Source organism: Ahaetulla prasina, chromosome 6 (assembly GCF_028640845.1).
Source record: "Ahaetulla prasina isolate Xishuangbanna chromosome 6, ASM2864084v1, whole genome shotgun sequence".
Classification (NCBI taxonomy): domain Eukaryota; kingdom Metazoa; phylum Chordata; class Lepidosauria; order Squamata; family Colubridae; genus Ahaetulla; species Ahaetulla prasina.
Window position 1 is genome coordinate 46,341,226 of NC_080544.1, and position 24,174 is coordinate 46,365,399.

The 24,174-nt window shown below is 36.1% G+C and overlaps 2 protein-coding genes across 5 annotated transcripts in view; both read right to left on the reverse strand.

Annotated features, from left to right (window-relative positions):
* Positions 1-11,878, reverse strand: part of HTRA1 (HtrA serine peptidase 1) — a 44,663-nt gene extending 32,785 nt beyond the window's left edge. The window contains exon 1 of the mRNA XM_058187764.1: positions 11,175-11,878. Coding sequence (XP_058043747.1) covers positions 11,175-11,673 — 499 coding nt within the window. The 5' untranslated portion in view covers positions 11,674-11,878. The remainder of the gene's footprint in view (positions 1-11,174) is intronic.
* Positions 11,879-14,471: 2,593 nt separating this feature from the next.
* The window catches only part of PLEKHA1 (pleckstrin homology domain containing A1), a 40,922-nt gene continuing 31,219 nt past the window's right edge, over positions 14,472-24,174 (reverse strand). The window contains exons 11-13 of one of the 4 annotated variants that reach the window (XM_058187768.1): positions 22,041-22,130; positions 21,066-21,106; positions 14,476-18,792 (exon numbers count right to left, since the gene is read on the reverse strand). In XM_058187768.1, the coding sequence (XP_058043751.1) occupies positions 18,579-18,792; positions 21,066-21,106; positions 22,041-22,130 (345 nt within the window). In that variant the 3' untranslated portion in view covers positions 14,476-18,578. Of the gene's footprint in view, positions 18,793-21,065; positions 21,107-22,040; positions 22,131-24,174 lie in introns of all 4 variants that reach the window. The other 3 variants (XM_058187769.1, XM_058187767.1, XM_058187766.1) reach the window with 3 other exon arrangements.

Here is a 24,174-nt window from a genome sequence, read left to right on the forward strand (position 1 = left end):
AAACCTGCTAGACAATCTGGTCTGAGACCTCAACCTGCCGCTCCCCCACCACCCTTGATAATCCAAGGTGAAACCCACTATGAAATCAAGAAAATCCTTGACTCTAGACTATACAGAGGTCAATTACAATATTTAGTCCACTGGAAGGGATATCCATTATCTGAATCTACTTGGGTCAAAAGTTGGAAAGTAAATGCGGACAATTTGATTAAACAATTTCACGACACTTTCCCTGACAAACCTAAAAAACCTCTTGGAGGGGGGAGAGGGGGGTAGAAGGGAAGTGTGGACCACTGACACTCTTCTTTATTAATTCTTTGTTTTCTTTCCTAGGATATAGCTTATTTTCCAAGGGGGGACGCCTGTCAGGCCTGGAAACCATACTAGACTTTAGGGTTCCAGACGCTGCCACATTTTTCCCCTGAGGGGAAGAAGGGGGGTTGAGGGGTATGGTAACATTCTTCAAGCGGTCAAGGTCGGATGGTGTTCACATCTGCAGGAGGAGTGGCGAGAAGATATTCGAATGAACTGGGAGAACGTGGGACCATGTGACCATCAAAGGGGTCAGGGGGGTGGGACTCTTGGGGTTTGTATAACTGGGAAAAGAATCCGGAAGTTCAGTTTTGGAATTTCACTCATCGTGTGCCAGTTTCCTCATGCTAGTAAAGAACTCTGAAAGACAATGGCTTCTGAGTTTTTTTTATGCAGAAGAGGTTTTTCTGGAACCTTGACAATCCCAGGATTTCAAGTCTGGTGGTATAAGGTATTTTGCTGTTTTCAGACGAGCGGAGAACTCTTCTTGTAAAATATTTCTGGATGCGTTCAGTATGCTTAAATATTATGCATACTTTAACAGAGATGTGGAAATAATGTGTGGATTCTGGACTTCTGGGAGCTGTACTTCAGTGACATCAGAAAGATTATCACATCTCAACAATTAAGAGAAACCAGGACAAGTGGGGTCAACCTAGCAGTCAGTTGGGACGGTCACAGTGAAAAAAATTTCTTTATAGGATGGTCTATGCCAGAGGTCTTTGAACTTAGCAGCTTTAAGACTTGTGGGGTTCAACTCCCAGAATTCTCCAGCCAGCTATGCTAGCTGGAAAATTCTGGGAGTTGAACTCCACAAGTCTTACAGCTGCCAAGTTTGAGGACCCCTGGTCTATGTAGTGGCTCAATGTACTTCAAAGTTTTGAAGAAGTAATTAACTGACCTGTTATTAAATGTTTTTCATTTGAGTACTTGAAGTACCCTAAATTTAGAGGCCTACACAGATAGCAATTAGGTACTGTATGTCTTTAAATACAAGTGATGCTTTTTTCCCTAAAATAAAGCTGTCATATGAAATTATTGATTATTGAACTGTAAAGGCTAACAATAAAGGCAAGCTGCAGCCTGCGTACAATCGCTTAACCCTTTTTAAACCACTAAAATGTATTGTTAAACCACTAAAAACGAATGAATCAAAGTGTCTTTTGTTTTGGGAACCCCCATAAGGTCTCAAACTGTGGCTTCTGATTCTTCCAAAATGTCACGAACAATTGGGCTGAGAGTCAGACCTGACTGGACAGCACTGTCAAAATACAAACTAAGTTTGGCTTCTATAGGTTTTCCCAGCAAACTAGGAACAAGTTTGAACACTGCTCTCACTCTGCCTGTGCAACTCCAAAGCAAGCAGCAGTTGACTCTACCACAAAGTTTGAGAGCCCCTGTGATACATCAATCAGAATGTAATAAGTTGCTTTGTTCACAGGTCAAAACACAGGTTCAGAAACAGGGAAAGAAAGGTGAGAAAATCACCTATAGAATATCAAATTATAATTTAGTGTTTCATTTGAGCCAGTCTCTGAAATGAATAAAAATTAACTCTTTATTTAGACCACTTTTAACAGAAATATTTATTTGTATCTATCAATTCAAATGAATACATGATCAGTACAAACAGATTTGATCATTGTAGATGTCTGAATAATATAAAACATTGTAATAAAGCAACAAATCCCTTAAATATTATAACAAAATGGTGCTTTATTGTTTTGGCATTTATTTACATTTTTGGGGGCTTTATTTAAATTTTTGACATTTATGTCTTAGAAAACTGGAGCAACCATTCAATTCAGAAAGTGAGCATTTGATAAGCCTTAATAGTCAGCACATTAGACATTCTTGTTGTGAATACAGAGAACCAGTTGTCTGTGGGAATTTTCAATGAATAAAAAGTCTGCTGTTCTAAATACCTCAAATATTAATTTTTTTCCCTTCCATTCAATCATGTCTGATTCTTGGAGACTGCCTGGATAAGTCCCTGCAGTTTACTTGGCAAAGTTTTTCAGAAGTGGTTTGCCATTGCCTCCTTCCTAGAGGTGAAAGAAAATCACTAATCCAAGTTCTCCGGCTGGCTGAGGAGGGACAAGAACCCACAATGTTTTGATTTCTAGCCTGATGTCTCAATCACTATACAAACTGACTCACACAATTCTATGAATGTAATGGCAAATGAAATTCTTATAAATTAAATATAAATTAAACTTTGTTAACGGTAGAAGGTCGAATTTCAAAACAATAGTCCCTAGCAAACTAAATTTAAATATTTTATTGCTTTAAACAGAAGTTTTCAAACTGTGGGTTGAAACCACCTAGAATTTAAAAGGCAATGCAATTATTAAAAAAAATAAGTTCAGTACTGGACAAGCAGAATGATAGCCCCTGTCAAAGCTTAATCCAAGCATCAGTCTTCACTTTGCCTGCACAAATATCAGTGGAAAGTTATAGCATGCAAAATCCAGAACTTACAATATTTCAATATAAATTGAAAATGTAATTTATAACATATAAATTGTATATTTACTTACCGCACAATCCTAATCCCCCCTTCCTCCCAAACCATTATTTTTGGTCACTGGAGGAGACATTATACAAATTCATTTATTATCTGTAGCATCATCACAATACTACAAAGTTTGGGAAATCCTGGTTCGAACCATCATTTTCCAAAAATTGGCCGCACATTAGTGACAAGCAAATTTGCAGCTTATTTCTAGCTCTTATGTTTTTTCCCCTAAACTGCCATTGTGACACTTTGGGGAAAAAATCAACCACTCTGTGTAACATTAGTTACATGTTAAAAACTGAACTTTTTAAAATTCTCCATCTGCTCAAAGAATACTGACCCACCTGCCTCCAAGACTTTGGGAATGGATAAAAAGCAAAGGGCTCTCAGCTTTTAGCAATTTATGTACTTCAATAATTATTACTTTATTATTAATAAAAATTAATGTATGTTGTCACAGATGTGTTTAAGAGCTTATTTACATTTTGTTACTCATGGCAAATCGATTTTTCAATAAGCCAAATGCCTATTCAAGCTCCTATCCTGTTTAAGCAGCTATAACTCTCTTCAATCTGCATTTTGTGGAAGAGAATCTAGTCTTGCTCTCTAATGACATTCCCATATATAATTTATGTGCTGCAATTTGCCCTCTAAAATATTTTAGCATCATTAGGAACCAGCTCATCATTAATTAAGTGCAGAGTTAAAAATGCACCAAAACAAGAGAGGGAAAAGGTAGTGTAATTCTCTTTGTAGCTTATCACTGAGGATTTATCTAAATAACCACTCTCAAGGGTGGGAGGGGAGCAAAGAAAAATCAGTCTTCATCTGGCTCCAGTCCAAAGGTCTATTTTGTGCAGCTATGTTAACCATAGGAAACATCTTAAGAAATTGTTCCAGGATGTTGATCATGTTTATCTGATTTTATGTTCTTAGGAACAACTGCAAGTTCAATTCAAAATGTTATTAATTTTATTTTTTAAAAAAACAAGTAGGTTATGATTATCCCAAATTTGTTAGTGGAAAAAGCATTTAGCACCGAGTATTATATCACACAAAGCAGAATCAAAATTATAATATTTTAATTTCTCATGTTGATTTCATATTTTATCTCATCAATGTTTATAAAATGATTGGATTTTTTTAAAAATTTGCATTTATATCCCGCCCTTCTCCGAAGACTCAGGGTGGCTTACACTATGTCAAGCAATAGTCTTCATCCATTTGTATATTATATACAAAGTCAACTTATTGCCCCCAACAATCTGGGTCCTCATATATTATAATCCCTATGGAGTTACTTTATCTTTTAGGAACAAAAATTTATCATAATCAAGGATAATTTGAAATGGCTTTTCAAAATGTTAGCAAAATGACTAACAAGTCTATTTTTCTGTAAAAATCAATAGATTACACTCAATGTTCTGCCTTATATGCAATAAGAAATAGAGCTGTGTCATGCAATTTTTGCCTCTTTTCACCAATACACACCTTGACATCAGTTTATCTGTCTGTTGCATCTTTCTTTGTACTTAGCTGAAGATATAATGAACTCTAATTGGCTAACAACTCTTAGTTGTTCTTAGTTCAGCTGAGTGGAATAAGAAAATTGCAGTTTGTACTCAAGGTCTCCTGACCATGAGAGCTATTAAGCAGTGGAACAGCAGTGGAGTAATGGGTGCTCCATCAGTGAAGGCTTTCAAGCAAAGTTTGGACATTTGTTTCAGGATTCCTGTCTTGGGTAAGGAGTTGGCTTACATCCTTTTCAACTTTATGATACTATAAAAGTATTTAGCGTGTAAAATGAATTATAACACAAGAGTAATACCGAGTCATTCTGAACATTTGTTCACTGATGGCTGCCGAAGTTCAGTTTCCTATTTATATATCAATGGTATCACTATTGACATTACAGTTGTAACAACATTAAATCATAATGATGCTAATATTTTCATTTTCCTTTGATTTATAGTTCAAACACATTTATCAACTGATTACTGAAGACAAGTCAGAGGTCTGGTTAAAGGTCTGTTCAAAGACTTGAAAAATATTTGTTTGTAGTTCCAGAAATAATTTACCTCCTTATTTAGCTATCTGCCTAATACATTCAAACAAGATTAGTCAAAAGAACAAATAGGATAGACTGTGTATACTGAGCTAGAATACATTAATTTGACTAAAAATTATATGTTAATATACTGAGATTATCATCTACTTATTCCACCATTCTATGTTTTAAGTGGAATAAAAATGTTTATGCTAGAATTTATCCTTGAACTATTTCAAATTTAAAAGCATACAGTAGTTACTTGCCACTTCAATAAAAAATAAGGGGCAGTTCAGGAAACCACTATAGATTAAAATAGATTTTAGCTCAGCTAAGAGACTCCATTTCTTGTAGTGGTTAAGTAGATTGGGAGACTGGGAGTTCTAGTCCTGCCTTAGATGCCTGCTGTGTGACAGGCCAATGTCTCTCAACCCAAAGGATATAATGGCAAGAAAACTGCAGGGATTTTTCCTGGAAATCTTCAAGAATCAGATATGATGGAATGAAGAAAACAAGTTAAAAGACATAGGTATAAAAATGGATACAAGATAGGCAAGAACAGTATTAAGAGTTGAAAAGGCTTACAAAAAGGTATTTAAGCCTGCGAGGAAAGATAAAACCAACCAAAAGATTTGGAGCTTGTTTCAATAATAAGACAGAGAAAAACCAGAAAAATATAAGAGAACAAAATAGGAAAGGTTGCTTGGAAGAGAAGTTAGGATGACATGAAGAAGGTTGACGTCCTCAATTGGCTTCAATCTTCTCTCCAAAGGGAACTCTGATCAAATACAGTTAAGCAGAAGTGACACAAAAAGGAAATGGCAAATAAAAAGATATAGCAAACTACATACAACACTTCACATCCCCAAGATCAGATCAATCACATCAACAAGTCTTGAAGGGGCTTGTGGGATGTCATATTAAAGCCAAATATTTGTGTTCTTTTAGAAATAATGAAAGGTAAGTATACCTCATTACTTCCGATCTTCAAAAAGTCCCTAAAGACCAGGTTATGCTAGTAGGTCTGGGGACTCCAGATTATGGGTGAACTTGTGAGGTGGTTTCCTTATTATTAATATCCTACTGTTTATTACCATAATATATTTTTTGTTTCAGCTTTGCTTTTATAATTTTAACTCTTTTTAATAGTTATTATATAATGGTTTTTTATTGTTTGAATTTATTGTTTGAATTTATTGTTTGAATTTGTTTTATTGTTTGAATTTATTGTTTTAACTAATGATTGTCTTATTTATCTACTGTTTTAATTGAATTGTTGAATGCTGCCCAGAGTCACTTCCCATGAGGTGGAGGGCCATATAAATTTATTTATCACAGTATTAAATAAATTAATAAAAATTCCCAGCCAGCCATGCTCATTAGAATATTGTGTGCAACTCTGGGCATGCCCAGAATTTCGAAAAAGTATTGAGAAAATGAGCATTTCTGGATGATATCAACTCAAACCATAAGGGCCTTGAAAGAAAGAAAAAAATAAAAGAATCAGTCAGAAGTGCTATGCAGATTTAGTAGTAGAAGAGAAGCCTTTAACGCTACTTGGTAGCTATCATTTAGAGGATAGTATAGGCTTGTTCAATACTGTATAGATGAAAAGTCAAGAAACAACGGGTCTAAACAGATTCCAATTGGATATTAGTGGTAAAAGTATTAATTGTAAAATTTGTTCAACAATGGAGCAGACTGTTCCAGAAGATTGATTCTCCTTCGCTGGGCAGTATTGAAGCAGAGACTGAACAGAAATTTCTTGCGAATATTGTATTAATGGATTCTTATATTGGGCAAGTGATTGGACTAGAATTCAGAGGTGTCAAACTGACGGCCCATGGGCTGGATGAGTCACATGCAGGCCACATCCATCCCAGCTCTATGAAGGGAAAAAAACATGGCAATATGAGACTGTAACATGACGCAGTGACTTTGACACCCATGGACTAGATGATCTCCAACTACATTACAGCCCTTAACATTCTGTTTTAAGCTCTGGGACTCAACCTATTCCTTAGCAAAGTCTTCTATAGAGAGCCTTGTATAGTTAATAACTCTAACCAATTTTTCTGCAGTTATTTTTGCTGCATCAGGATGAGATATGTTTTTCCAGCCTTTTCCTACTGACACGCAGACAAAGTACCAGCCAAAGGAAATGCACTCCTATATTCTCCAAATGTTCCTAATTAGTAGATAGCCAAAACATACACTTTCCAATCAAAGGAGCAAAATAGTGCAGGAAAATTTTTTTTAAAGTGTGCAAACCCAATAAGGAAATCTAGAAATTGGGTAACTGGGTCATGCTTTTATTTCAAAAATATCACTCTGCTCAATTTGCATCATAGCTGGGCAGGACAAGAGGAAAAGAAAATCAGCAACATGTTGAAGAATTTGAAAAATATTGAAAAGTGTATGGTTAACAGAAATCAACTTTTGAAAGTTATACATAATATACTGTATAAGAAAAGGGAGGATTTCTGTCAGCAGTCCTATTGTCTGCTTTCTGTCTATTTTTTTTTTATTACTTCTCAGATCTTCAAGGGAAATTTCTAAACAATACTGACTTTTAAACATCATCTTCATTTTCTCTAATTCATTAACAGCATAAACATTTAAGTCCAAATCCAGAACTTAATTTACATAGATGCAGCAGCCCTGCTTTTCTCACTCCAATATGCAAAAAAACAAACAAAAAAAAGACCCAAAAATATTGAAGGGAGCTTTTTTTCTGCTTCCTTGCTGATGTCTTCAAATATATATTTTCTAAAAATTTAAAAATACATGTATCTCAAATATTTAGCTAATAAGAAATCCCAATGGTCTGTGGGAAGTTACCTAAAGAAAACAGTGTTGAGTAAAACTCACTCCTGATGAGTGGTTTGAGAGCAGAATGTTTTTTCCTGATGACATGTTGAAAAGAGACAGAAGAAAGCCAAAGAAGAAATACGAGGGGTTAGAGTTTTCGGAAAATAAAAATTGTGTGAATTTTGTGGGGACCAACATACAGTACCTGCAGGACCACATTTTTTGATATTATTTGCAATGTCAACTTCCAATGGGCCCTTGGGTTGAACTGATGCTCTTGAAAGGTGTGGAGCTGAAAATGCTGGCTAGAAAGGCAGATTCTGGTGAGTGCAATGAAGGACAATAAAATGAGGCCTCCAGAAGCAAGAAACTCAGTAGTGGATGAGAGAATTCACCACTGGTCAGCCGTGGAAGGTGTGCTGGATAAGCAGAATAAAGAGAAGATTGCTTCTCGTGGAATGCAATTCCTGAGATAACATGGATTTTTTCATTATCGTCCCTGTAAAAAAAGCTCTGGGAAGTAGATTAACTATACATGATGATGATGTATAGAAATTTACACTGTAAATTTCTATACATCATCATTAAATTGAATAGGGTTAAGGTTAGGGTTAAGATGAATGAGTATTAAGGAATTAGTGAGCATGAAGAAAAGTATTAACTCTAAGACCATCCAGACAGTTTTGTGACTAAGCAGGATGAGAATCCAGGTTTCTTTTGGCCAGAGCATCACACTGTTTCTTGCTGCCATTTCTTTGAATCTTTTACAAAGAATCAGCATTTCTTAAAATTAAACTTGCATTTCTAACAGTCTTGTGACAAAATGCATCATGTTAAATGGATTATATTTTGATAAAACAAAGCATTGCTAAGAAATGATCCATGTATTTGTAACAGCTATAGAGCAAACCCTAAATCTGCTGTTGAAATCAGGGTTACATTTTCCTTCAATTTGCCATAAATTATCAAGGACATTTAGTAATAAGCAAATATATATTAATAATACTAAACCTATACCAGTGTAAGAGGGAGTCACATAAACTCATATTTGGAGCGCACAGTTCCATTCTAGACTGAAATGATTAAAGTCTAGAATTTGAGACTTAATTTTTTTAAGTCTATAAAAAGAAGATTGCATATATTACTGGATAGTCTAAGAATGTACAGTATATGAAATCAGGTTTCAACTATGCAGGAAAGAATTGTGCAAACAAGCCAATTTGGACCCTACCAATTACCTATAAAACAGAGAGAATGGGTTGGTGTGAAATGCAAGGACCACATATGAACTTTCTCCCTATTACAGTTTTCCATTCCAAGCTATATTATTTTATTATTATTTTTTCTCCTTCATGAGATTTACATAAGCATAATGGAGGCATTAAAAAGACTGGAAAATTATATTTTCAAGGGAAAAATGTAGGAAAGGGAACAGAATTTCACTTCCCCTCCAATCTACTATGACCCTGTGCTTACAATTGTCCATAGGACTAAATCTATTAGCTTGATCCAGCTTTAAAAAAATCCTCTGTTGCTGGAATTTATAGGTTAATGTTAACTGGATTGTGCCTAAGCAGGTAAAAGACTAGTAAGGGCAAAACCCTTGTTTTTTCAGTCATGTCTCATCAAAGAAAATATTTATCTCTAGGAAATTTTTCATAAGAGCCAAACCAGATGTTTTACCCAGGTAAACAAAAGTCTTCCAACTTTTTTACAAAAAGCAACCACAGGTCCCTGCAAGTATAAGCAAAGGAGCAATAACTGCTTAACCCCTCTCCTTCCAGCTGCCTGTTGTTCTATTAAAAATGCACACCCATTCACTTTTCCATCCCTAGAAAAAAAGTACTTGTACTCATGATTTCCCTATGCAAACAGAAAAATGACTCATATGTAGTTGGGAAATTAAATATACGAAAAGGGTTAAGCAGCTGTTTGGCTGCCAATGCTCATGGTTATCCTCCAAGGTTGTTTTGGTTGTTAAAAACGTGATATGAATGATCATAATCGATTCTTAACTTACCATGACTTTTGAGACATACAAAATATAACATAAAACTGAACTAGGGGTGTAATTTTAAACATACTTTCTAGGAGGCAAGACCCAGAGAACACATCTGGACTTCTCAGTAGTTATTTGTTTATTTATTTAGCTTATTCTTCCATTAAAAGGAATGCTGAAATAGCCTACAGCATTACAAAATAAATCAACCTAAAAAGAACCACAGTAAAACACATGAAACATACTGGTTATTTATAAAGTCATCCTGGGTTAAAAAAAAAACCTGAATTGGGCTAAAAGTAACACTTATAGGTAGGTACATACCGTGTTTCCCTGAAAATAAGATCCTGTCTTATATTTTTTTGAACCCTGAAATAAGCTCTTGGCGTTATTGCCATGCGCTCAAAAGCCCAATTGGGCTTATTATCACGGGATATCTTACTTTGGGGAAAACAGGATATTATAAGGTATATATAAATTATGTAGTACTAATATACTTTTATTTATTTGGATTTGTTATACCACTCTCTTCCACTATGGCTATTCCATAAGTTCAAAACTTGTAAAAACACAAGTAAAACTCACATCTGCTGGACCAAAATAAGGCTCCCCAACATGCAAAAAAAGTTGGGCTCCTGTTAGATGAAAAAATCTATTCTATTGATTTCAAAATGACAAAATCAAACAAATATATTTCCCTTCCCACTCCATTAGATCAAAAGCCAGATATTTGCCTAGCATATAAATTAGTTTAGAGGTTGGTCCAACTTTTCTAACAAAACTGAATCCTCTCTTTTTGAGCTGTGATGTTTCTTTCACTGTCTTTTCACTATAATATCTATCTTGTTGTCTTCTTTCCTTGGAACATACTTTTTTTTTTCATACAGATGTCCTCCATCTGTCTGTTCCTTCCATGACCCAAGCCAGGGCCATTCAGCATTCCTGAGCCATGCTGCATCAGCATCCCCAATTATGTACTTCCCCCACCACTTTCTAGAAGGTCATGGACACAAGTATTATCAACACCTTGGAAACCAGAAGTGTAAATTCTCCTGGGCACCACAAAGTTGTCGTTTTGTTATCATTTAAATATGCAAGATAACATTTATCTTAGCTCCCTCTCGGAAAAGAGGATTTCACGCCCAGCTCAAATCTTCCCCCTCCCTTCTTCAGTCAAGAAGAAAGAAGCTAAATTAAGTTTTATAAATAAGTTAGCATCGTAATAGCATTTTAGACTATTCCCTCCCCCCCAAAAAAAGCGACGAAGAGAGAAGAATACAACTCTAACTCAGCGCCAGGAATCGCGTAGGGTGGGAGTCAGATTTGGGGGAAGGGGAAAAAAAGGCAATTTGCTTTAGCTATTCAACGCATCTCTAGATGCGTTGGGCTCCAATATCCCCCACCACAATATTTATGGAATTAGCAGAGAAAAGTTGAGAGATGCGCGCCCTCCTTCGCCCCGCCGTCTTTCGGAGCGAAGCTCTCACCCTGACCGCAGGCGCCCCTCTGGATGGCGATGACGGGCGGCTGATTCTGGCTTTCGGAGCGCTGGCTAGCGGTCCGCAGCTGACACAGGTTGCCGTAGCTTCTTCCATCGCTGCCACACACCGGCTCGTTCCCAGCACACACGCAGTGGCCGGCTTTCGCTCGCCTGCGCACCGTGGCCGAAGCCGCCACTCCGGGTCCCCCGGGCGACAGCACACATAACAGCCCTTCGGCACACGACGGCTCCCCGAACGGTGACCCTCCGCAAGACTCGCCTTCTTGCGCGGCACACACGGGGCAGCAGCCGCAGGAGTCGAGCGTCTGCCCACTTCCCGCGCACTCGGCGGGCACCTCCGGGCACCGCGCGCGGTCGCAACGGTCAGGGCAAGCCCGCTCTTCGTAACGTCGCCCGAAGACTTGAGCCGAGCCGCCCGGGAGCAGGAGCAAGAAGAGGCACGGCCACCAGCCGCTGGGCGCCAAAGGCCACAGAAGGGCTTTCATTACTTCCTCACAAGAAGGCGCAGAAAGTCCAGCGAGCGAAACAAGCGCAATGGACTGGGACGGCGCGGCCGAAGTGGGGAGGGAAGGAGGATCCCGGCGCGCGGGGAGAGCCGGGAATTGGAAACCTCGCCTAGCAAAAGCGCGGAGAGCAACTGAGGAGGGAAGCGCTGCTTTAAAAGGAGCCGGCGCCGGCGGAGAGGTTGGATGCGCGCGTGGCTTGAGGAGCCGTCTGGGAGGAGACTTGGCGCCGTTATGAAAGGCCGGGGAAGGGAAGGAAATCTGCTGCCGCGCCAAGTTGGAGTGCAAACTGCAGCAAGCTCGCGGAACTTTTCCCCCCTCCCCTTTCATAATTTTTTTAAGTATTTTTATTAATATTGAAAGGCCTGGTTCTGTCATTTGTATCAGGTGAACATACTTTCCATAAGAGTATATTATTATATACTCAGATAGATAGATAGATAGATAGATAGATAGATAGATAGTATGTTATTATACAATATATTTTCTGTAATCGTTTATATCTAGCGGAGCAGGTGGTATTATGAGCGTTCCCTTAACTCTGTTCTGCACTGTTTCCTATAAGTAGATCATCCTATCAGACAACCTAGAGTTCCATACTTAGCTCAGATCCATCCTGCTGCCTGTGGAATGCACAATAAATGTTGTCCTTTAAAACACACGCACACACACAAAGCATTTTTAAAATCCCCATCTGAGGTGCTTCCAAATTTTTCTTCCAATGCTTTTGTTCTTGGACTTCTTTCATTAAATCTTGCCACCAGAAGTTACGAAATATTCACGGGTGTGTGTGGGGGATATTTGGTTGAACTTAAAGAACATTCCCTCAAGAAGGTTAACACCTGCACTGGTGGACATATAGATGATCTTAAGCCCTGTGCAAATTGGACCAAAAATGCAGTTTTAAAAAATGACATGCTTATGTTTGGGAATTAACATAGTTGGCCTACTGGCGAAGGAATTGAACAGTGTTTTGACTGTTAGATGCAATGGTGATACCTAAGATGCCAATAAGCACAGCCTCAAAGAATGTGACCTTTGCTCACGTTATCCTACAAAATTTTCTCACCATCTAAAGCTCTCTATTTGTTTTTACAACCTACCCACTTTATATTTCAATTTGCAAATGCTCATATGAAAAATAATTATAAGGCAACCCAAAAATATTTCTATTAGTTTATCAAAATGCTATTTTTCCAGAATATTTACATTGGTTGGCTAATGGCTGCAAAGCATTAACAGCCTATGCTTTTCAGAAAAGAGCTGCTGTAGGTTATAATTTGAGATGCACCCTTCCAACGGAATCAGTATATTCTGCCCTAAATACAGACTTCCCGGAAAGTTTCAAATTTCTGGGACACAGAAAAGTATTCTTTTTGTCCTCAGAATACCTTCCTATGCTGCTGCTAATACATTTGTAGTATTGCTGGAATACAACCAGCCTGCTACTTAGCTAAGGAAAAGTTAGGCCACTTACTGACATTCAAGACTGCCTTTTCAAATGCTAAGTGAAGATATACAGCGTTGCAAATTTGTGCTCAGAAAAATAAGTTAGAATCTTAGAATGCCAAGTGAGATTCCTTCTTGTATCAAACAAGATGGTGATGCAATATTTTTCCTATTCTGTTATGAATAGGAAATACTATCGAAAATATAGGAAATACTACTGAGGGAGCAAAGAACACCCCAGAAATCTCAGCTTGGATTTTTTTACTGTCCTGTAAAGCCATTAATTACCCTATGAAGATGGCAGTTGTCTGTTAGTTGCTGTTAACTGTATTTTTGTTTACAAATCATGTTATTTGTAAACTTTTTGATAGTACTTTTAGCCTACAAGGAATGATATAAATAATAAGAGATACTTTTTGTCAGTCTGTCTTAGAATGGGATGTAAACTGTATGACTACTTTGATACTATCTCAAGAAAAAAGAGCTGCTTTGGGCATAGCTCCAGTATTAAGGCAGGAGTGAGATAGCTATAGCTGGCCAAGTATTATTGAATCACAATTCCTGGTAGCAGGACATTTGGCCACAATAATCAGAACTTTCAGAAGTTCTAGTTCAGTTACCAGATGTTCCCTCTTCTCTCATATTAAAAACAGGACTCCTTCCAACAGCATATTAAATGAATCTGAAATCTCAAATAGGATTTTAAGCTAGGTAAAAAGACCAGCTTTACTCTGGTTGGAAGCTTACTTCCAGTTTCCTTCCTGATAATTTTTCTGTACTGTTATTCAGCTTAAAAGAATTCTCCCTCAATTTTCTAATTTTGGGTGTTGTAATCCGGTATTATACTATTTCAGAATTTTATTTATCTAATTTAGACACCGCTCATCTCACTTGCAGAGACTGCTATTTAACCTTTTTGAATTTTCATCTGAATTTTTAAGTATGTACATGGAGGGTTGTCAATGTTTCTTGGGTAAACTATGGTTTTTGAAGCCTCATTCTTCAGCATCATTCAAGGCTAACTTGTCATTTATGAGAACTGCTCATATAAAAACACATGTTTACAAACTGGCATATTTAATAACATACTCTGCCATCAGTTCATACCAAAATGTCTTCAGCAATAGTTTTTTACAACCTAGTTTTAACCACTCAGAAATATTGTCTCTTTAAAATGTTTCTGGTAAATAAGATTAGTTGTACTAATGAAGCTAAAAATTTTTAATATTTGCTCATTTGATCAATTCAAAATATCACTTTTAAGAATTTTGGTAAATCTGAAGGGCAGAGCAAAGTTTGCAAAAATAGTTTCATTCACTGAACAATTTGTCTTTTAAAGTACACTAAATGCAGTAGTCTGATAAGATTATTATAGTTCATTATTTATGTCAATTTATTAACAAGTGTGACATTTACAGAAAACACCACAGGTTCCAAATAAGTTAACAATTTTCTTCAATTTTCTATAAAAAAAGTACTGTTAAATTAAAAGTCCTGACAATTTGCCAACCACAAGCATTTCCCACACTATTGAATTACCTAAGCAGTTTGATTTTAAAGAAATCCATTAGATTGCTGCTTTGATTACAATTCACTATTGAAAACTGGTAATATTCAAAGAATAAAATGAACATGCAATGTGGAAATTGTACCAGAACCAATAAACCTAGCACAACATCAAAGTATGGCAATACAACAAACAATCCAACTCAGTTTCTTCCACAAAATACATATTGTGAAAAATAAGGTCTTTCATACATTTGCTAAATCTGTTACAAGTTAAAATGTATTCTCCTGAATTAGACTGAACAGAACATATACCTTAATTCACATGTAACTGAGAAGGCAAATAAAATGTAATTTACAAACACTGCTTGTAAATATTTAGCTTATAATTGAGAAATATAAAGGTACTGCTGTATTGGAGCAATCTGAAATAACATCACAAAAATTTGGCATTCTACTATCTTTTTAAGCCTTGCCCATTTTTATTTCAATTTTTAATATTTACAGATTTGATCCACATAACTTTCTATAAAGGTAGTATAATTAACAGTAGAATATATGTATTCTTAAAAGGCAAATTCTTTAGCAAATTTCCACAATCACAATAGCTGGACTCTGTGATCCAAACTGTTTATTTGATGACAAACAGAATTGTAGCTAAGTGGGACAACAGTGAAAATTCCCCATGAGACAAACTTAATGAAACATCTGGAAAGTGACTGATTCAGTTTGTGTCAGTGATACAAAATACGTATGCCTTCTGAGTTTATGTGCAAAAACAAAATAGGTTGGCAAAAATGTTCTCTTTTACAGAGTGTCAAATGATTCTTATTGCAAATATAAAAGCTTCATAGATAAAGCCTGAGATCAAGATTTTGCGGGGAAGGTATAGCTGGGGAAATTAATTTGGGAGCTATAGACCATTTAGTTCAAGGCGGTTAAAAAGCAGTGGTGGTATTCAGCTGGTTTGGACCGGTTCAGGGGAACCGGTAGAAATCGCAGATGGGCCAGCCCACCAGCCATGCCGTCCTATTTAGCCACATTTTTGAGGCCGGACACATGCGCAGAAGGCATGCGTGCGAGCAAAGCACATGTGCAGAAGGCCGGGCACATGCGCGGAAGGTGTGTGCAAGTGCAAAGCGAGCATGCATGCGGGGAGCGAACCAGTAGTAAAAATATGTGAAACCCACCTCTGGTTAAAAGGACCATAAATCAAATACTCAAGCATTAGCACGGACAAATGAACTGCAAATGAAAATGTCACGTTTCAAGATGCAGGTCAACCCAGCTCATGACTGTAGAAGAGTTGGGTGTACAAAATAGGATATGCATGGAAATAAACACATAATTGGACTTCTAGTATTACTCTATACACCCTCTTTTACACATATGGCACAAAGAAAGCAGGTAAGGGTCAGTCACTCTCTCTTCTCAACCCAACCCACATAGCAGAGTTGTTATTGTTGGGGGAAAGAGGAAGAGACAGGAGTATTAGGTATGTTCACCACCTTGAGTTACTTATAAAAGTAATACAAGTGGGATAAAAATCTAATAAAATAAAAGCAGGAATATGCTAGTCATTGCTGAACTCAACGGTTCTTAAACTGTTTGATTCAATTATTCCTCTTCGCTGTTCCAAGTAATGTCACTATCCCACCAAAAAAAAAAAAGTCCAGACTGTTGTTTTACAGAGACATCTTGGCAGCTTCAGTCCCAAACTGGATTGACTCACAAGCATGTAATTGCAAATTGCTTCATTACTCTCAACTACCCCCTCTGAGGAAAATTACCCCGTATACACACCCGTTTAAGAACCACTGATCTAACTGAACTTCTCTAATAGATAAAATAAGAGGTGTCTTGCTCCCATTGCTACTAATTTAAGCAAGCAAATAGCAAGTATTTTTAAAATTAGAATATCTTTTAAAATCTGTGACAATATGTACAGTCTAGTCAGCTTAGTAAAAATTTATATTTCCTTCCTGAAATGGAGAGGTTTGTAGAATCATCCCCTTTCTATCTTTTTAGAAGATAGTAGTGGAAATTTGAAGGGAACAGCACACTTCTGCTCTTAAGGGAACATCCCTTTCAACTAATTCGAAAATTTTGGCTTTTGCTCCACTAAGACATAAAAGAATGCCTGCTTCACTGGAATAGTGGAGGATTTTTTTGCTTAAATATCTTCATTCGTTCTTTAGAATTTCTCAAGTATAACTTACACAAAATATTATACAATGGAAAATATGAATTGCATAAAGCAGCAGCATGTGAAACTTTGGGCATTTTGTTGATTAAACAGATTTTTTCACTACCTATCTATAAAATAGTGCATTCTCTTTTTGATCAATTATTCAGCATCAGCTTCTTAAGCCTATTATTATTGTCACTGGAACTGAACAAATATCCAGTTTCAAAATCATTATGCAGAGCTCAGATACTAGTATGCTGGAAATTGCACAAGCGTTTCACCTTATACACATGCTGAACCATATCACACAAGGCTCAAAACCAGAAAAATAAATCTATCTAACCCCCAAACTTTTAACGTATCACGAAGAAAAAACCCACAGGCACTTTTAATAAATACAGTGCACAGACGTTACAGGCCACAGTTGCATGATGGAATAATTCAGTACCAATTAATAGCATGAAGCAGAGTTTGTTCAGTCTTTTACTGACCAAAATATAAAATGGGAACCAGTTACAACTCACTGAAGGGGGAAGGAGAGTGGAGATCACACAAGAGAAAACAAAATTTGGAACAATAGTTTTAAATAATTACTGCAAAGCCCGTTATAAAATATTTTCGTTAAACCTTTAAAAGATTTATTAGTTTATGTTCCCTAGTTTTTAAAAAATCTACATAATACCTTTATTTTGGTGGTCCATCAATATCCAAATGTGCAAAAATTACAATTTACCTTTAGGAGTGCATCAAAAATAGGCTTAATATTCAAAATAGCTGTATTATGGTAATGTAAATTTCACAGCACCAGTTTTCTGTAATTCTAAAGGATTTGGATTCTATGGAAGGGCAGTGATTTACAAAGCATTTATCAGGAGCTCCAATTGTCAGCATATTTAGATTACTGTAAATAATCTGTGGGCCTTTCTTATAAGCTTTCTTTTCTCATAGAGATTCTCACTTATTGTACTTTAACAAATATTATATTTGTTATGAGCAGTTTTTGTGCCTTGAATACATAGATTGCTCAAATCTAAGCATTCATTGTAAGGAAAACATACCTCATTTCAGATACTGCAGCATGGTGTTTTTCTTAATATTCTTAACATGAAAAATCTCTTTGCATAGGAAAAGTGCATTACATTGCCTCTACTGTTACACTCTGCAGTCCTGACAATCAAAGAACACTGTATACATAGATGCCCAAAAAAACTGTGCCAGTATTTTTAGAAAATAAGCCGATTTGGTTGACAATAGCCTGAATTACAAGATCATTAAGCTGTAAATTGGCTTTAAAAAAATAAAAACCTTTGAGAAGGTTTTTTTTTTTCAGTTTTGCCAAATTGATGATGAAGAGCAGCTGGTACCTTGCTTAAATAACTTTTAGATCAAGTATCATATTTCGGCCCCTTGCTATCAAAAAGATTTGTCATCAGGGTTGAGAAAAAGCAAAAAGTCCACTCTGATACACAGTGCAAGGTAGCATATAACTATTAAAACATACAAAATTTTGAATGTATGCATACACAAAGGTCAACATAAGCAACATTCTATGTTTTGTTCTTTCTATCTTTGGCTAAAAGTCTGAGAAAGGAAATTCAAGGACCAAAACAATTCTTAATTTTCCAGACTCTTCCCCATCATTACACATCACTAACTGGAAGGCTTGCATCATCGAGATCCACTGGATCAGGATCCTGTTCCTGAGTGCCATTTTTGTTTTGAGGTTCCAACAGGGCCTGCAGAGTCACTTTGGAAGTTGAGTTTCTTGAAGGGACAGCCTGGATCTTGAAGTTCCCTGGTTTGGCCGTGGTAAAAGATTCATGAAATCTTCGCTTCTCCAAGACAGGGGGTTTGCTGTTAGGGGTTTGGACCAAAGTGGGGCGGTGAGTGGTTGTGGAATGTGCGGTGGCTGCTGCTGTTTTTGCAGGACAGCTGGATTCTGAGCAGCTGGAATGCTCCTGTAAAGGAGAAGTAATTATCTGATTAAGTTGGTCATTTACTCCATGTTAATTACTCAATTCAGAACTATGTCATTGAAATAATGAAAAGGGAAATACAAAGCAAGGCATAAGAGCACAAAGCAGAAGCTTCTCCAATGCAGCACAATGTTAAGACTGTGAGCATACAGCATTGTGAAACAGCAAGCTGAAACAGCCAAGACTAATCCCTAAATCTAGCATGATATCTTTTAATTCTGACAGTGCAATTGCACCGAGTTATTATGCCCAATGCTATCAATCTCCCAGCAGAACAGATTTCCCCCTTACTTGCCACATGCCCATTGTGAGCAGACCACCGGCAGCATTTTGAAGAAACTGTCGATTTTGAGAATTTGCAAATAGGATTAAATACTTCTTGAAATCTAATCCTAAAAGAATTTCAAGAAACTAATCCCATAAATTCATGCAAGTGTATTCACTTGTAAAAAAGAAGTATAATTAAATTCTTAAAATTTTATGTGAATTAAACTTCCACTGTTAAGGTTCTTTTTGTTCACTGTGCTTTATTTCTTTGTTATTTGTTCTATGAAACCGCAGTAATATCTGATTTTGCTGGTCAATATTTCCAGAAAGTAATATAATCTGTTATGCAGTTTGGATTTTTCTATATTGAACTCTATCATGGTAGTTGTTGCTTTGGTTATAGACTATTTATTATATTCAGTATTTTTCATTAAATATGATCATACCATTATTGAGTTTAATACTATGCTTAATGAAAACTGCAGAAGATAATTTCTACAATAAGCAAGAAACATCAAAGAATATGGTCTAGATTTTGCTAGGTTGCAAATATTGCCAATTAATTTGAAAACTGAGAAAAAAATCAGAAAACAATTCTGAAGAGTATTGAATAATATTCATCAACTAAAATCAAAGAGCAAGGTATGCTGAAAATTGGCAACTATAACTTATCCTGTATTGGAGCAGTTGAGAATTTCACCTAAAATTGCATCAGAATATGAAGCTTCTTAATGAAAGATCATAAGACTATAGCAGTCTACCGGTCGTTCCAGAAATGTTATCCATTTCCTGCCAAATTTTGGAATTAGTGTTCCAATGTTCTACATCTATTTATCAATCAACCTAAAGTGGAAGCCTCTGACAATCTGAAAATTCTAACATTTGCATTAGAACAACAAGCAAAGACTGGTTTAGGATAACATTCCAGAATATGTTTCTACTTTAAGCTATATTGTGTCTCATCACATTTTAATACTTCTATGAACAAAATATCTCTTATTTTGAATAGTAGGCTTGACAGAAAATTTTCCATTTCTATTACACAAATCATTAGCTGGAGAATATGGCTGCTTAGCTAGATTCAGAATTAGCTTGGTCAACAAACTTTTATAATGATGATCAGATTATCCAGATAGTAGATTAAACCTGAACTGGTCTAGAAACTTTTATAGGAATCATCGAAGTGAAGGAAAATAAAGAAATTTAGTACTTTGTTCTAAAAGTAATCAGAAATAAATATGTTTAACACAAAATGATTGTGTAAAATAATTTCCAAATACAAACTTCTTTTCTAAAGTGAATACTACATAAATATTTCTATAACATTTTTAAATTGAACCCAAGCAAGATTTGTGCTGCAGCAGCATTTCAAATATTTCAATTTGTAGTTTTGTGATGAGATACAAATTTTGTGATTAGAATGTAAAAGACTTATATTCATTATTTTGATTAACCATAGGTTAGTTAATCAAACTAATGCAAGCTATAACAATTCCTGCATCTTGACTAATGATCCCATGCATATATAATAAAACCATGCAGGTTGGTCAATTATGTTTTTCTTAGTGTGCATACTTATGTGCACACTATTTAACTATTAGGTTCTGAGTGGCTTTTACTTAGTTGTGTTTTAAAATGATTAAATTCAAATATGAACTCTCATGCAAATTAGGCCAAAAATAGTTTCTGTCACCATGTATTTGCTACTAGAGCTTTTCTTCTCAATGAAAGCAACAGATTTCAGCAAGTGAATGTTTGCCATTCTGAAAAATAGATTTTATTTAGAAAGACCAAATTTATTAGCCAATGGAGAATGTTTCAAAAGTTAGTAATTTCATGGTGATAATGATCAACAGAAGAAACCAGAAGATTAAGTTCATCATTTTATATAATGTTAATAAATGTTTTGGATTTCAGCCCTCTGATGAAATGGCAGGTTTACATGAGAGCCCACATACGTGCTGCATTCACCAGTTCTTGATGTATACCTCTGTATACAAGGATTCGACAGCCTTCTGGCCTGCCGCATCTGGAACACAGTGCAAAGCTAAGATTAGAGTAACCTAAACTTGAGAAGAGGAAGGGAGGAAGAGAGGAAAGGACAGGGAAAGAAAAGAACTGCTGATAGCCACTAGTAGAGTTATCCCACCACAAAAACTGAAAATACACCAAAGACACAAAGGAATACCCATTCCCAATAACCTTTCCATCAACTAGAATGCATTCATTCCCAGAGAGAGTTTCTAAAGGATTGTGGCAATTAGACTGTTTTAATCAATTTTTGCAAAAAAGGTAAAATTTGGTGTAAGAAACACAATGGTTTTAATATCACCATGCTGTATACAAGCTAGAATAAACTTCTAATATATTGACAGAAATAAAAAACCAATATTGCTATAAATGAATGGCTAAGAATAGCTTTAAAAAAGAATCACCACAGCAATACATTTTAACAATTGTATACTCAGTAGTATAAACATATGTTCGATTGAAAAAATATGCCATCTATGGAACAACTACATAATTACTGACACTTATAACAAACAGTTTGACAATGTTAGCTATTGTAACGCCAACTGTTCAAAAAAGAAACCTAGAATCTTTTTGAATTACAAACTTTAGGATTGAAAACTAAAGTTTCAAAGAATTCTATTCCAAGGTGCTTTAAATCAATTTAAGGATGTCTCAAGCACAAAATTCAGAAAACAATAATATAAATTCACAAATTTCATTGTGGTCAAATTAAGAGAAGAGAGTTTAACTTCTAGATATTAAGATAATACAGAAAGACAGAAATAGGGTTTTTTTAAGATTAGCATTGAATCAAAAACGTAATAGTCTATGCAAGTTGTAATGCATGCAAATGTGTTACCCCAGATCTAAGAAAGGGTTGACTGATAAAAGAGTATGTGCAGTACTGATTATTGCTGACGTGTCATAATTTAAGCTGTTTAAAAACATACGGAAGCTGCTGATCTTCCAGGTCCCCGTTGGGCTACTATTGCACCAGAAATTGCTTTAATCCAACTATGCATGTCTTCTGGACTATCGGCCTAAAATAAGAATATAAAACTTTTGTGGAATTTCAATTTTAGATTTAAAGTGTTTTAACTATACAATATAAGAATATGTCAAACATTTTCGTCACAAACAGATTTAAAACATTTAATCTAGACTGTCAGAAACAAACTTTTTCATGAAAAACTGAAGATTTACTACAATAGTGTATTTAAAGCACAGTTCATGACATCGTGGTCACTATTTTGGAAATAGTTAAAGCCGTTTTCTACTTCCTCTAAAGAAAAATCCTGGCAGGTGACCATAGCTATTTTCAGATATTTTTCAATGAATAGGGATATGAAAAGCCCATTAATAATTAATACAACTTCCTTGTTGTACTTGTTACCAACCTAACTACTGAAGAGGATTCATCAGTATGTTATTTAACCTCAATATGCACTGAAATTATGTGAATAATTTATAACGTTCTAAAAAATGAACAAAAAAAGAAATTGAAAACTTCATTGGGAAAAAGAAAAAAAACTTTATAAAACTCAAGTAATTATAATGAACTGCCGTGCATAAAAAAAAAATCTTAGAAAATTTCAGAAACAAACCAACAGTCCATTTGTAATGACATGGCATCACCATAGCACACAGAACAACCAAAACCCTCCAAAACATCTAAAGTAAACCAAGAGACCCAGCAGTCAAAAAGAAAGAAAGAAAGAAAGAAAGAAAGAAAGAAAGAAAGAAAGAAAGAAAGAAAGAAAGAAAAAGGAAAAAAACCAGGAATCATCACATGCAGTGTAAGGACTGCAACAGCCACTATGTAGGACAGGCAGGCAAAGATTAGCAGAGCACATCTATAAATACCAACTACAAGCAGGAAGATATGATGAAAACTAAAACTTACAATATATGGCTTAGACTCAACCATAGTTTCAACTGGGAAACTATGAACATCCTAGATCAAATTAAATCCAAAAATATTGGGGAATTCAAATCAGCCATCAACAGACACATAAACCACATTTTCACACCATCCAAAACACATAACTAAAAAGCTAAGAATGAAACAAAAAGACCAGAACCCATCCTTTCCAGCAACCAACAGCTAGATAAATCAATATCAGATGAACAATCAAGCAAAAAATAATACCCTAAGGAACTGCACCTTAGGAGAAAACTAATCAACACTGGCAGAACAAGCTATATACACAAGAAGCAAACCCCCCACTTATTTGTACTAAAGATATTACCTAATTATGTAATGAAATATATGCAAACAACTGTTCAGCAAGTACCAAGGACTTTATAATTCAATCCTGAGCTACGCATGTTCTCTTCTATTAGTATAGCACACCACTGGAAAAATCCTCTTAGCAGGCTTTTTAAGAAGTTAATCAAAACATTTCACTAGACCAGTTATGTCACTCTAAAATACAGAAGATCTAACCTGAGAATGAGAATCATTCAGTTCTACCATACTACTGAGATATTTGTTACCAGTCAGTGGATAACATAATTCCACAGGACTTTCCTTGATATTTATGAAGCTCACTGCCCTGACCTAACAAAATTTTTAATAAATAGTAAATCATGAATAGACAAATGGCTTATTTGTAAAAATGGTTGAGTCCCACTTCAGTTTCTTAAGCCTCCTTTAAAAAGTCATGGACGCTTGCAATCAAATGCTTTGCAAGTTGGATGGCTAATTGGTTGTGGTAGAGAGCAATCTTCCCAGATTCTGTTGTGTCTTGCCCGCCCTCAGAGCAGCCGGGGCCTTCTTACCTGCTCCCGAACACTGAGGAATGTATGCCTCCCGGCCCAAGTCCTGGCTCCATGCCCACACAAACTGCAGAAGAAGGAGCATCTCCCTGCCCCAGCCCTGACTCCATGCCCAGGCAAACGGAGCAGCTAGACCCCTCCCCCTCCTCCACAGCATGTGAGCTTGAGGAGGGTTTATTACCAACAGCTGATTGGTGTGACCCTCGCATCAGAAGATTGGATAGGCGGAGGCAACAGAGGGAAGGGAGGGGCAGGCCTTAATGAGTGCTGAGTCATGGAGCCACACCCCATGGCCTATATAAAGGA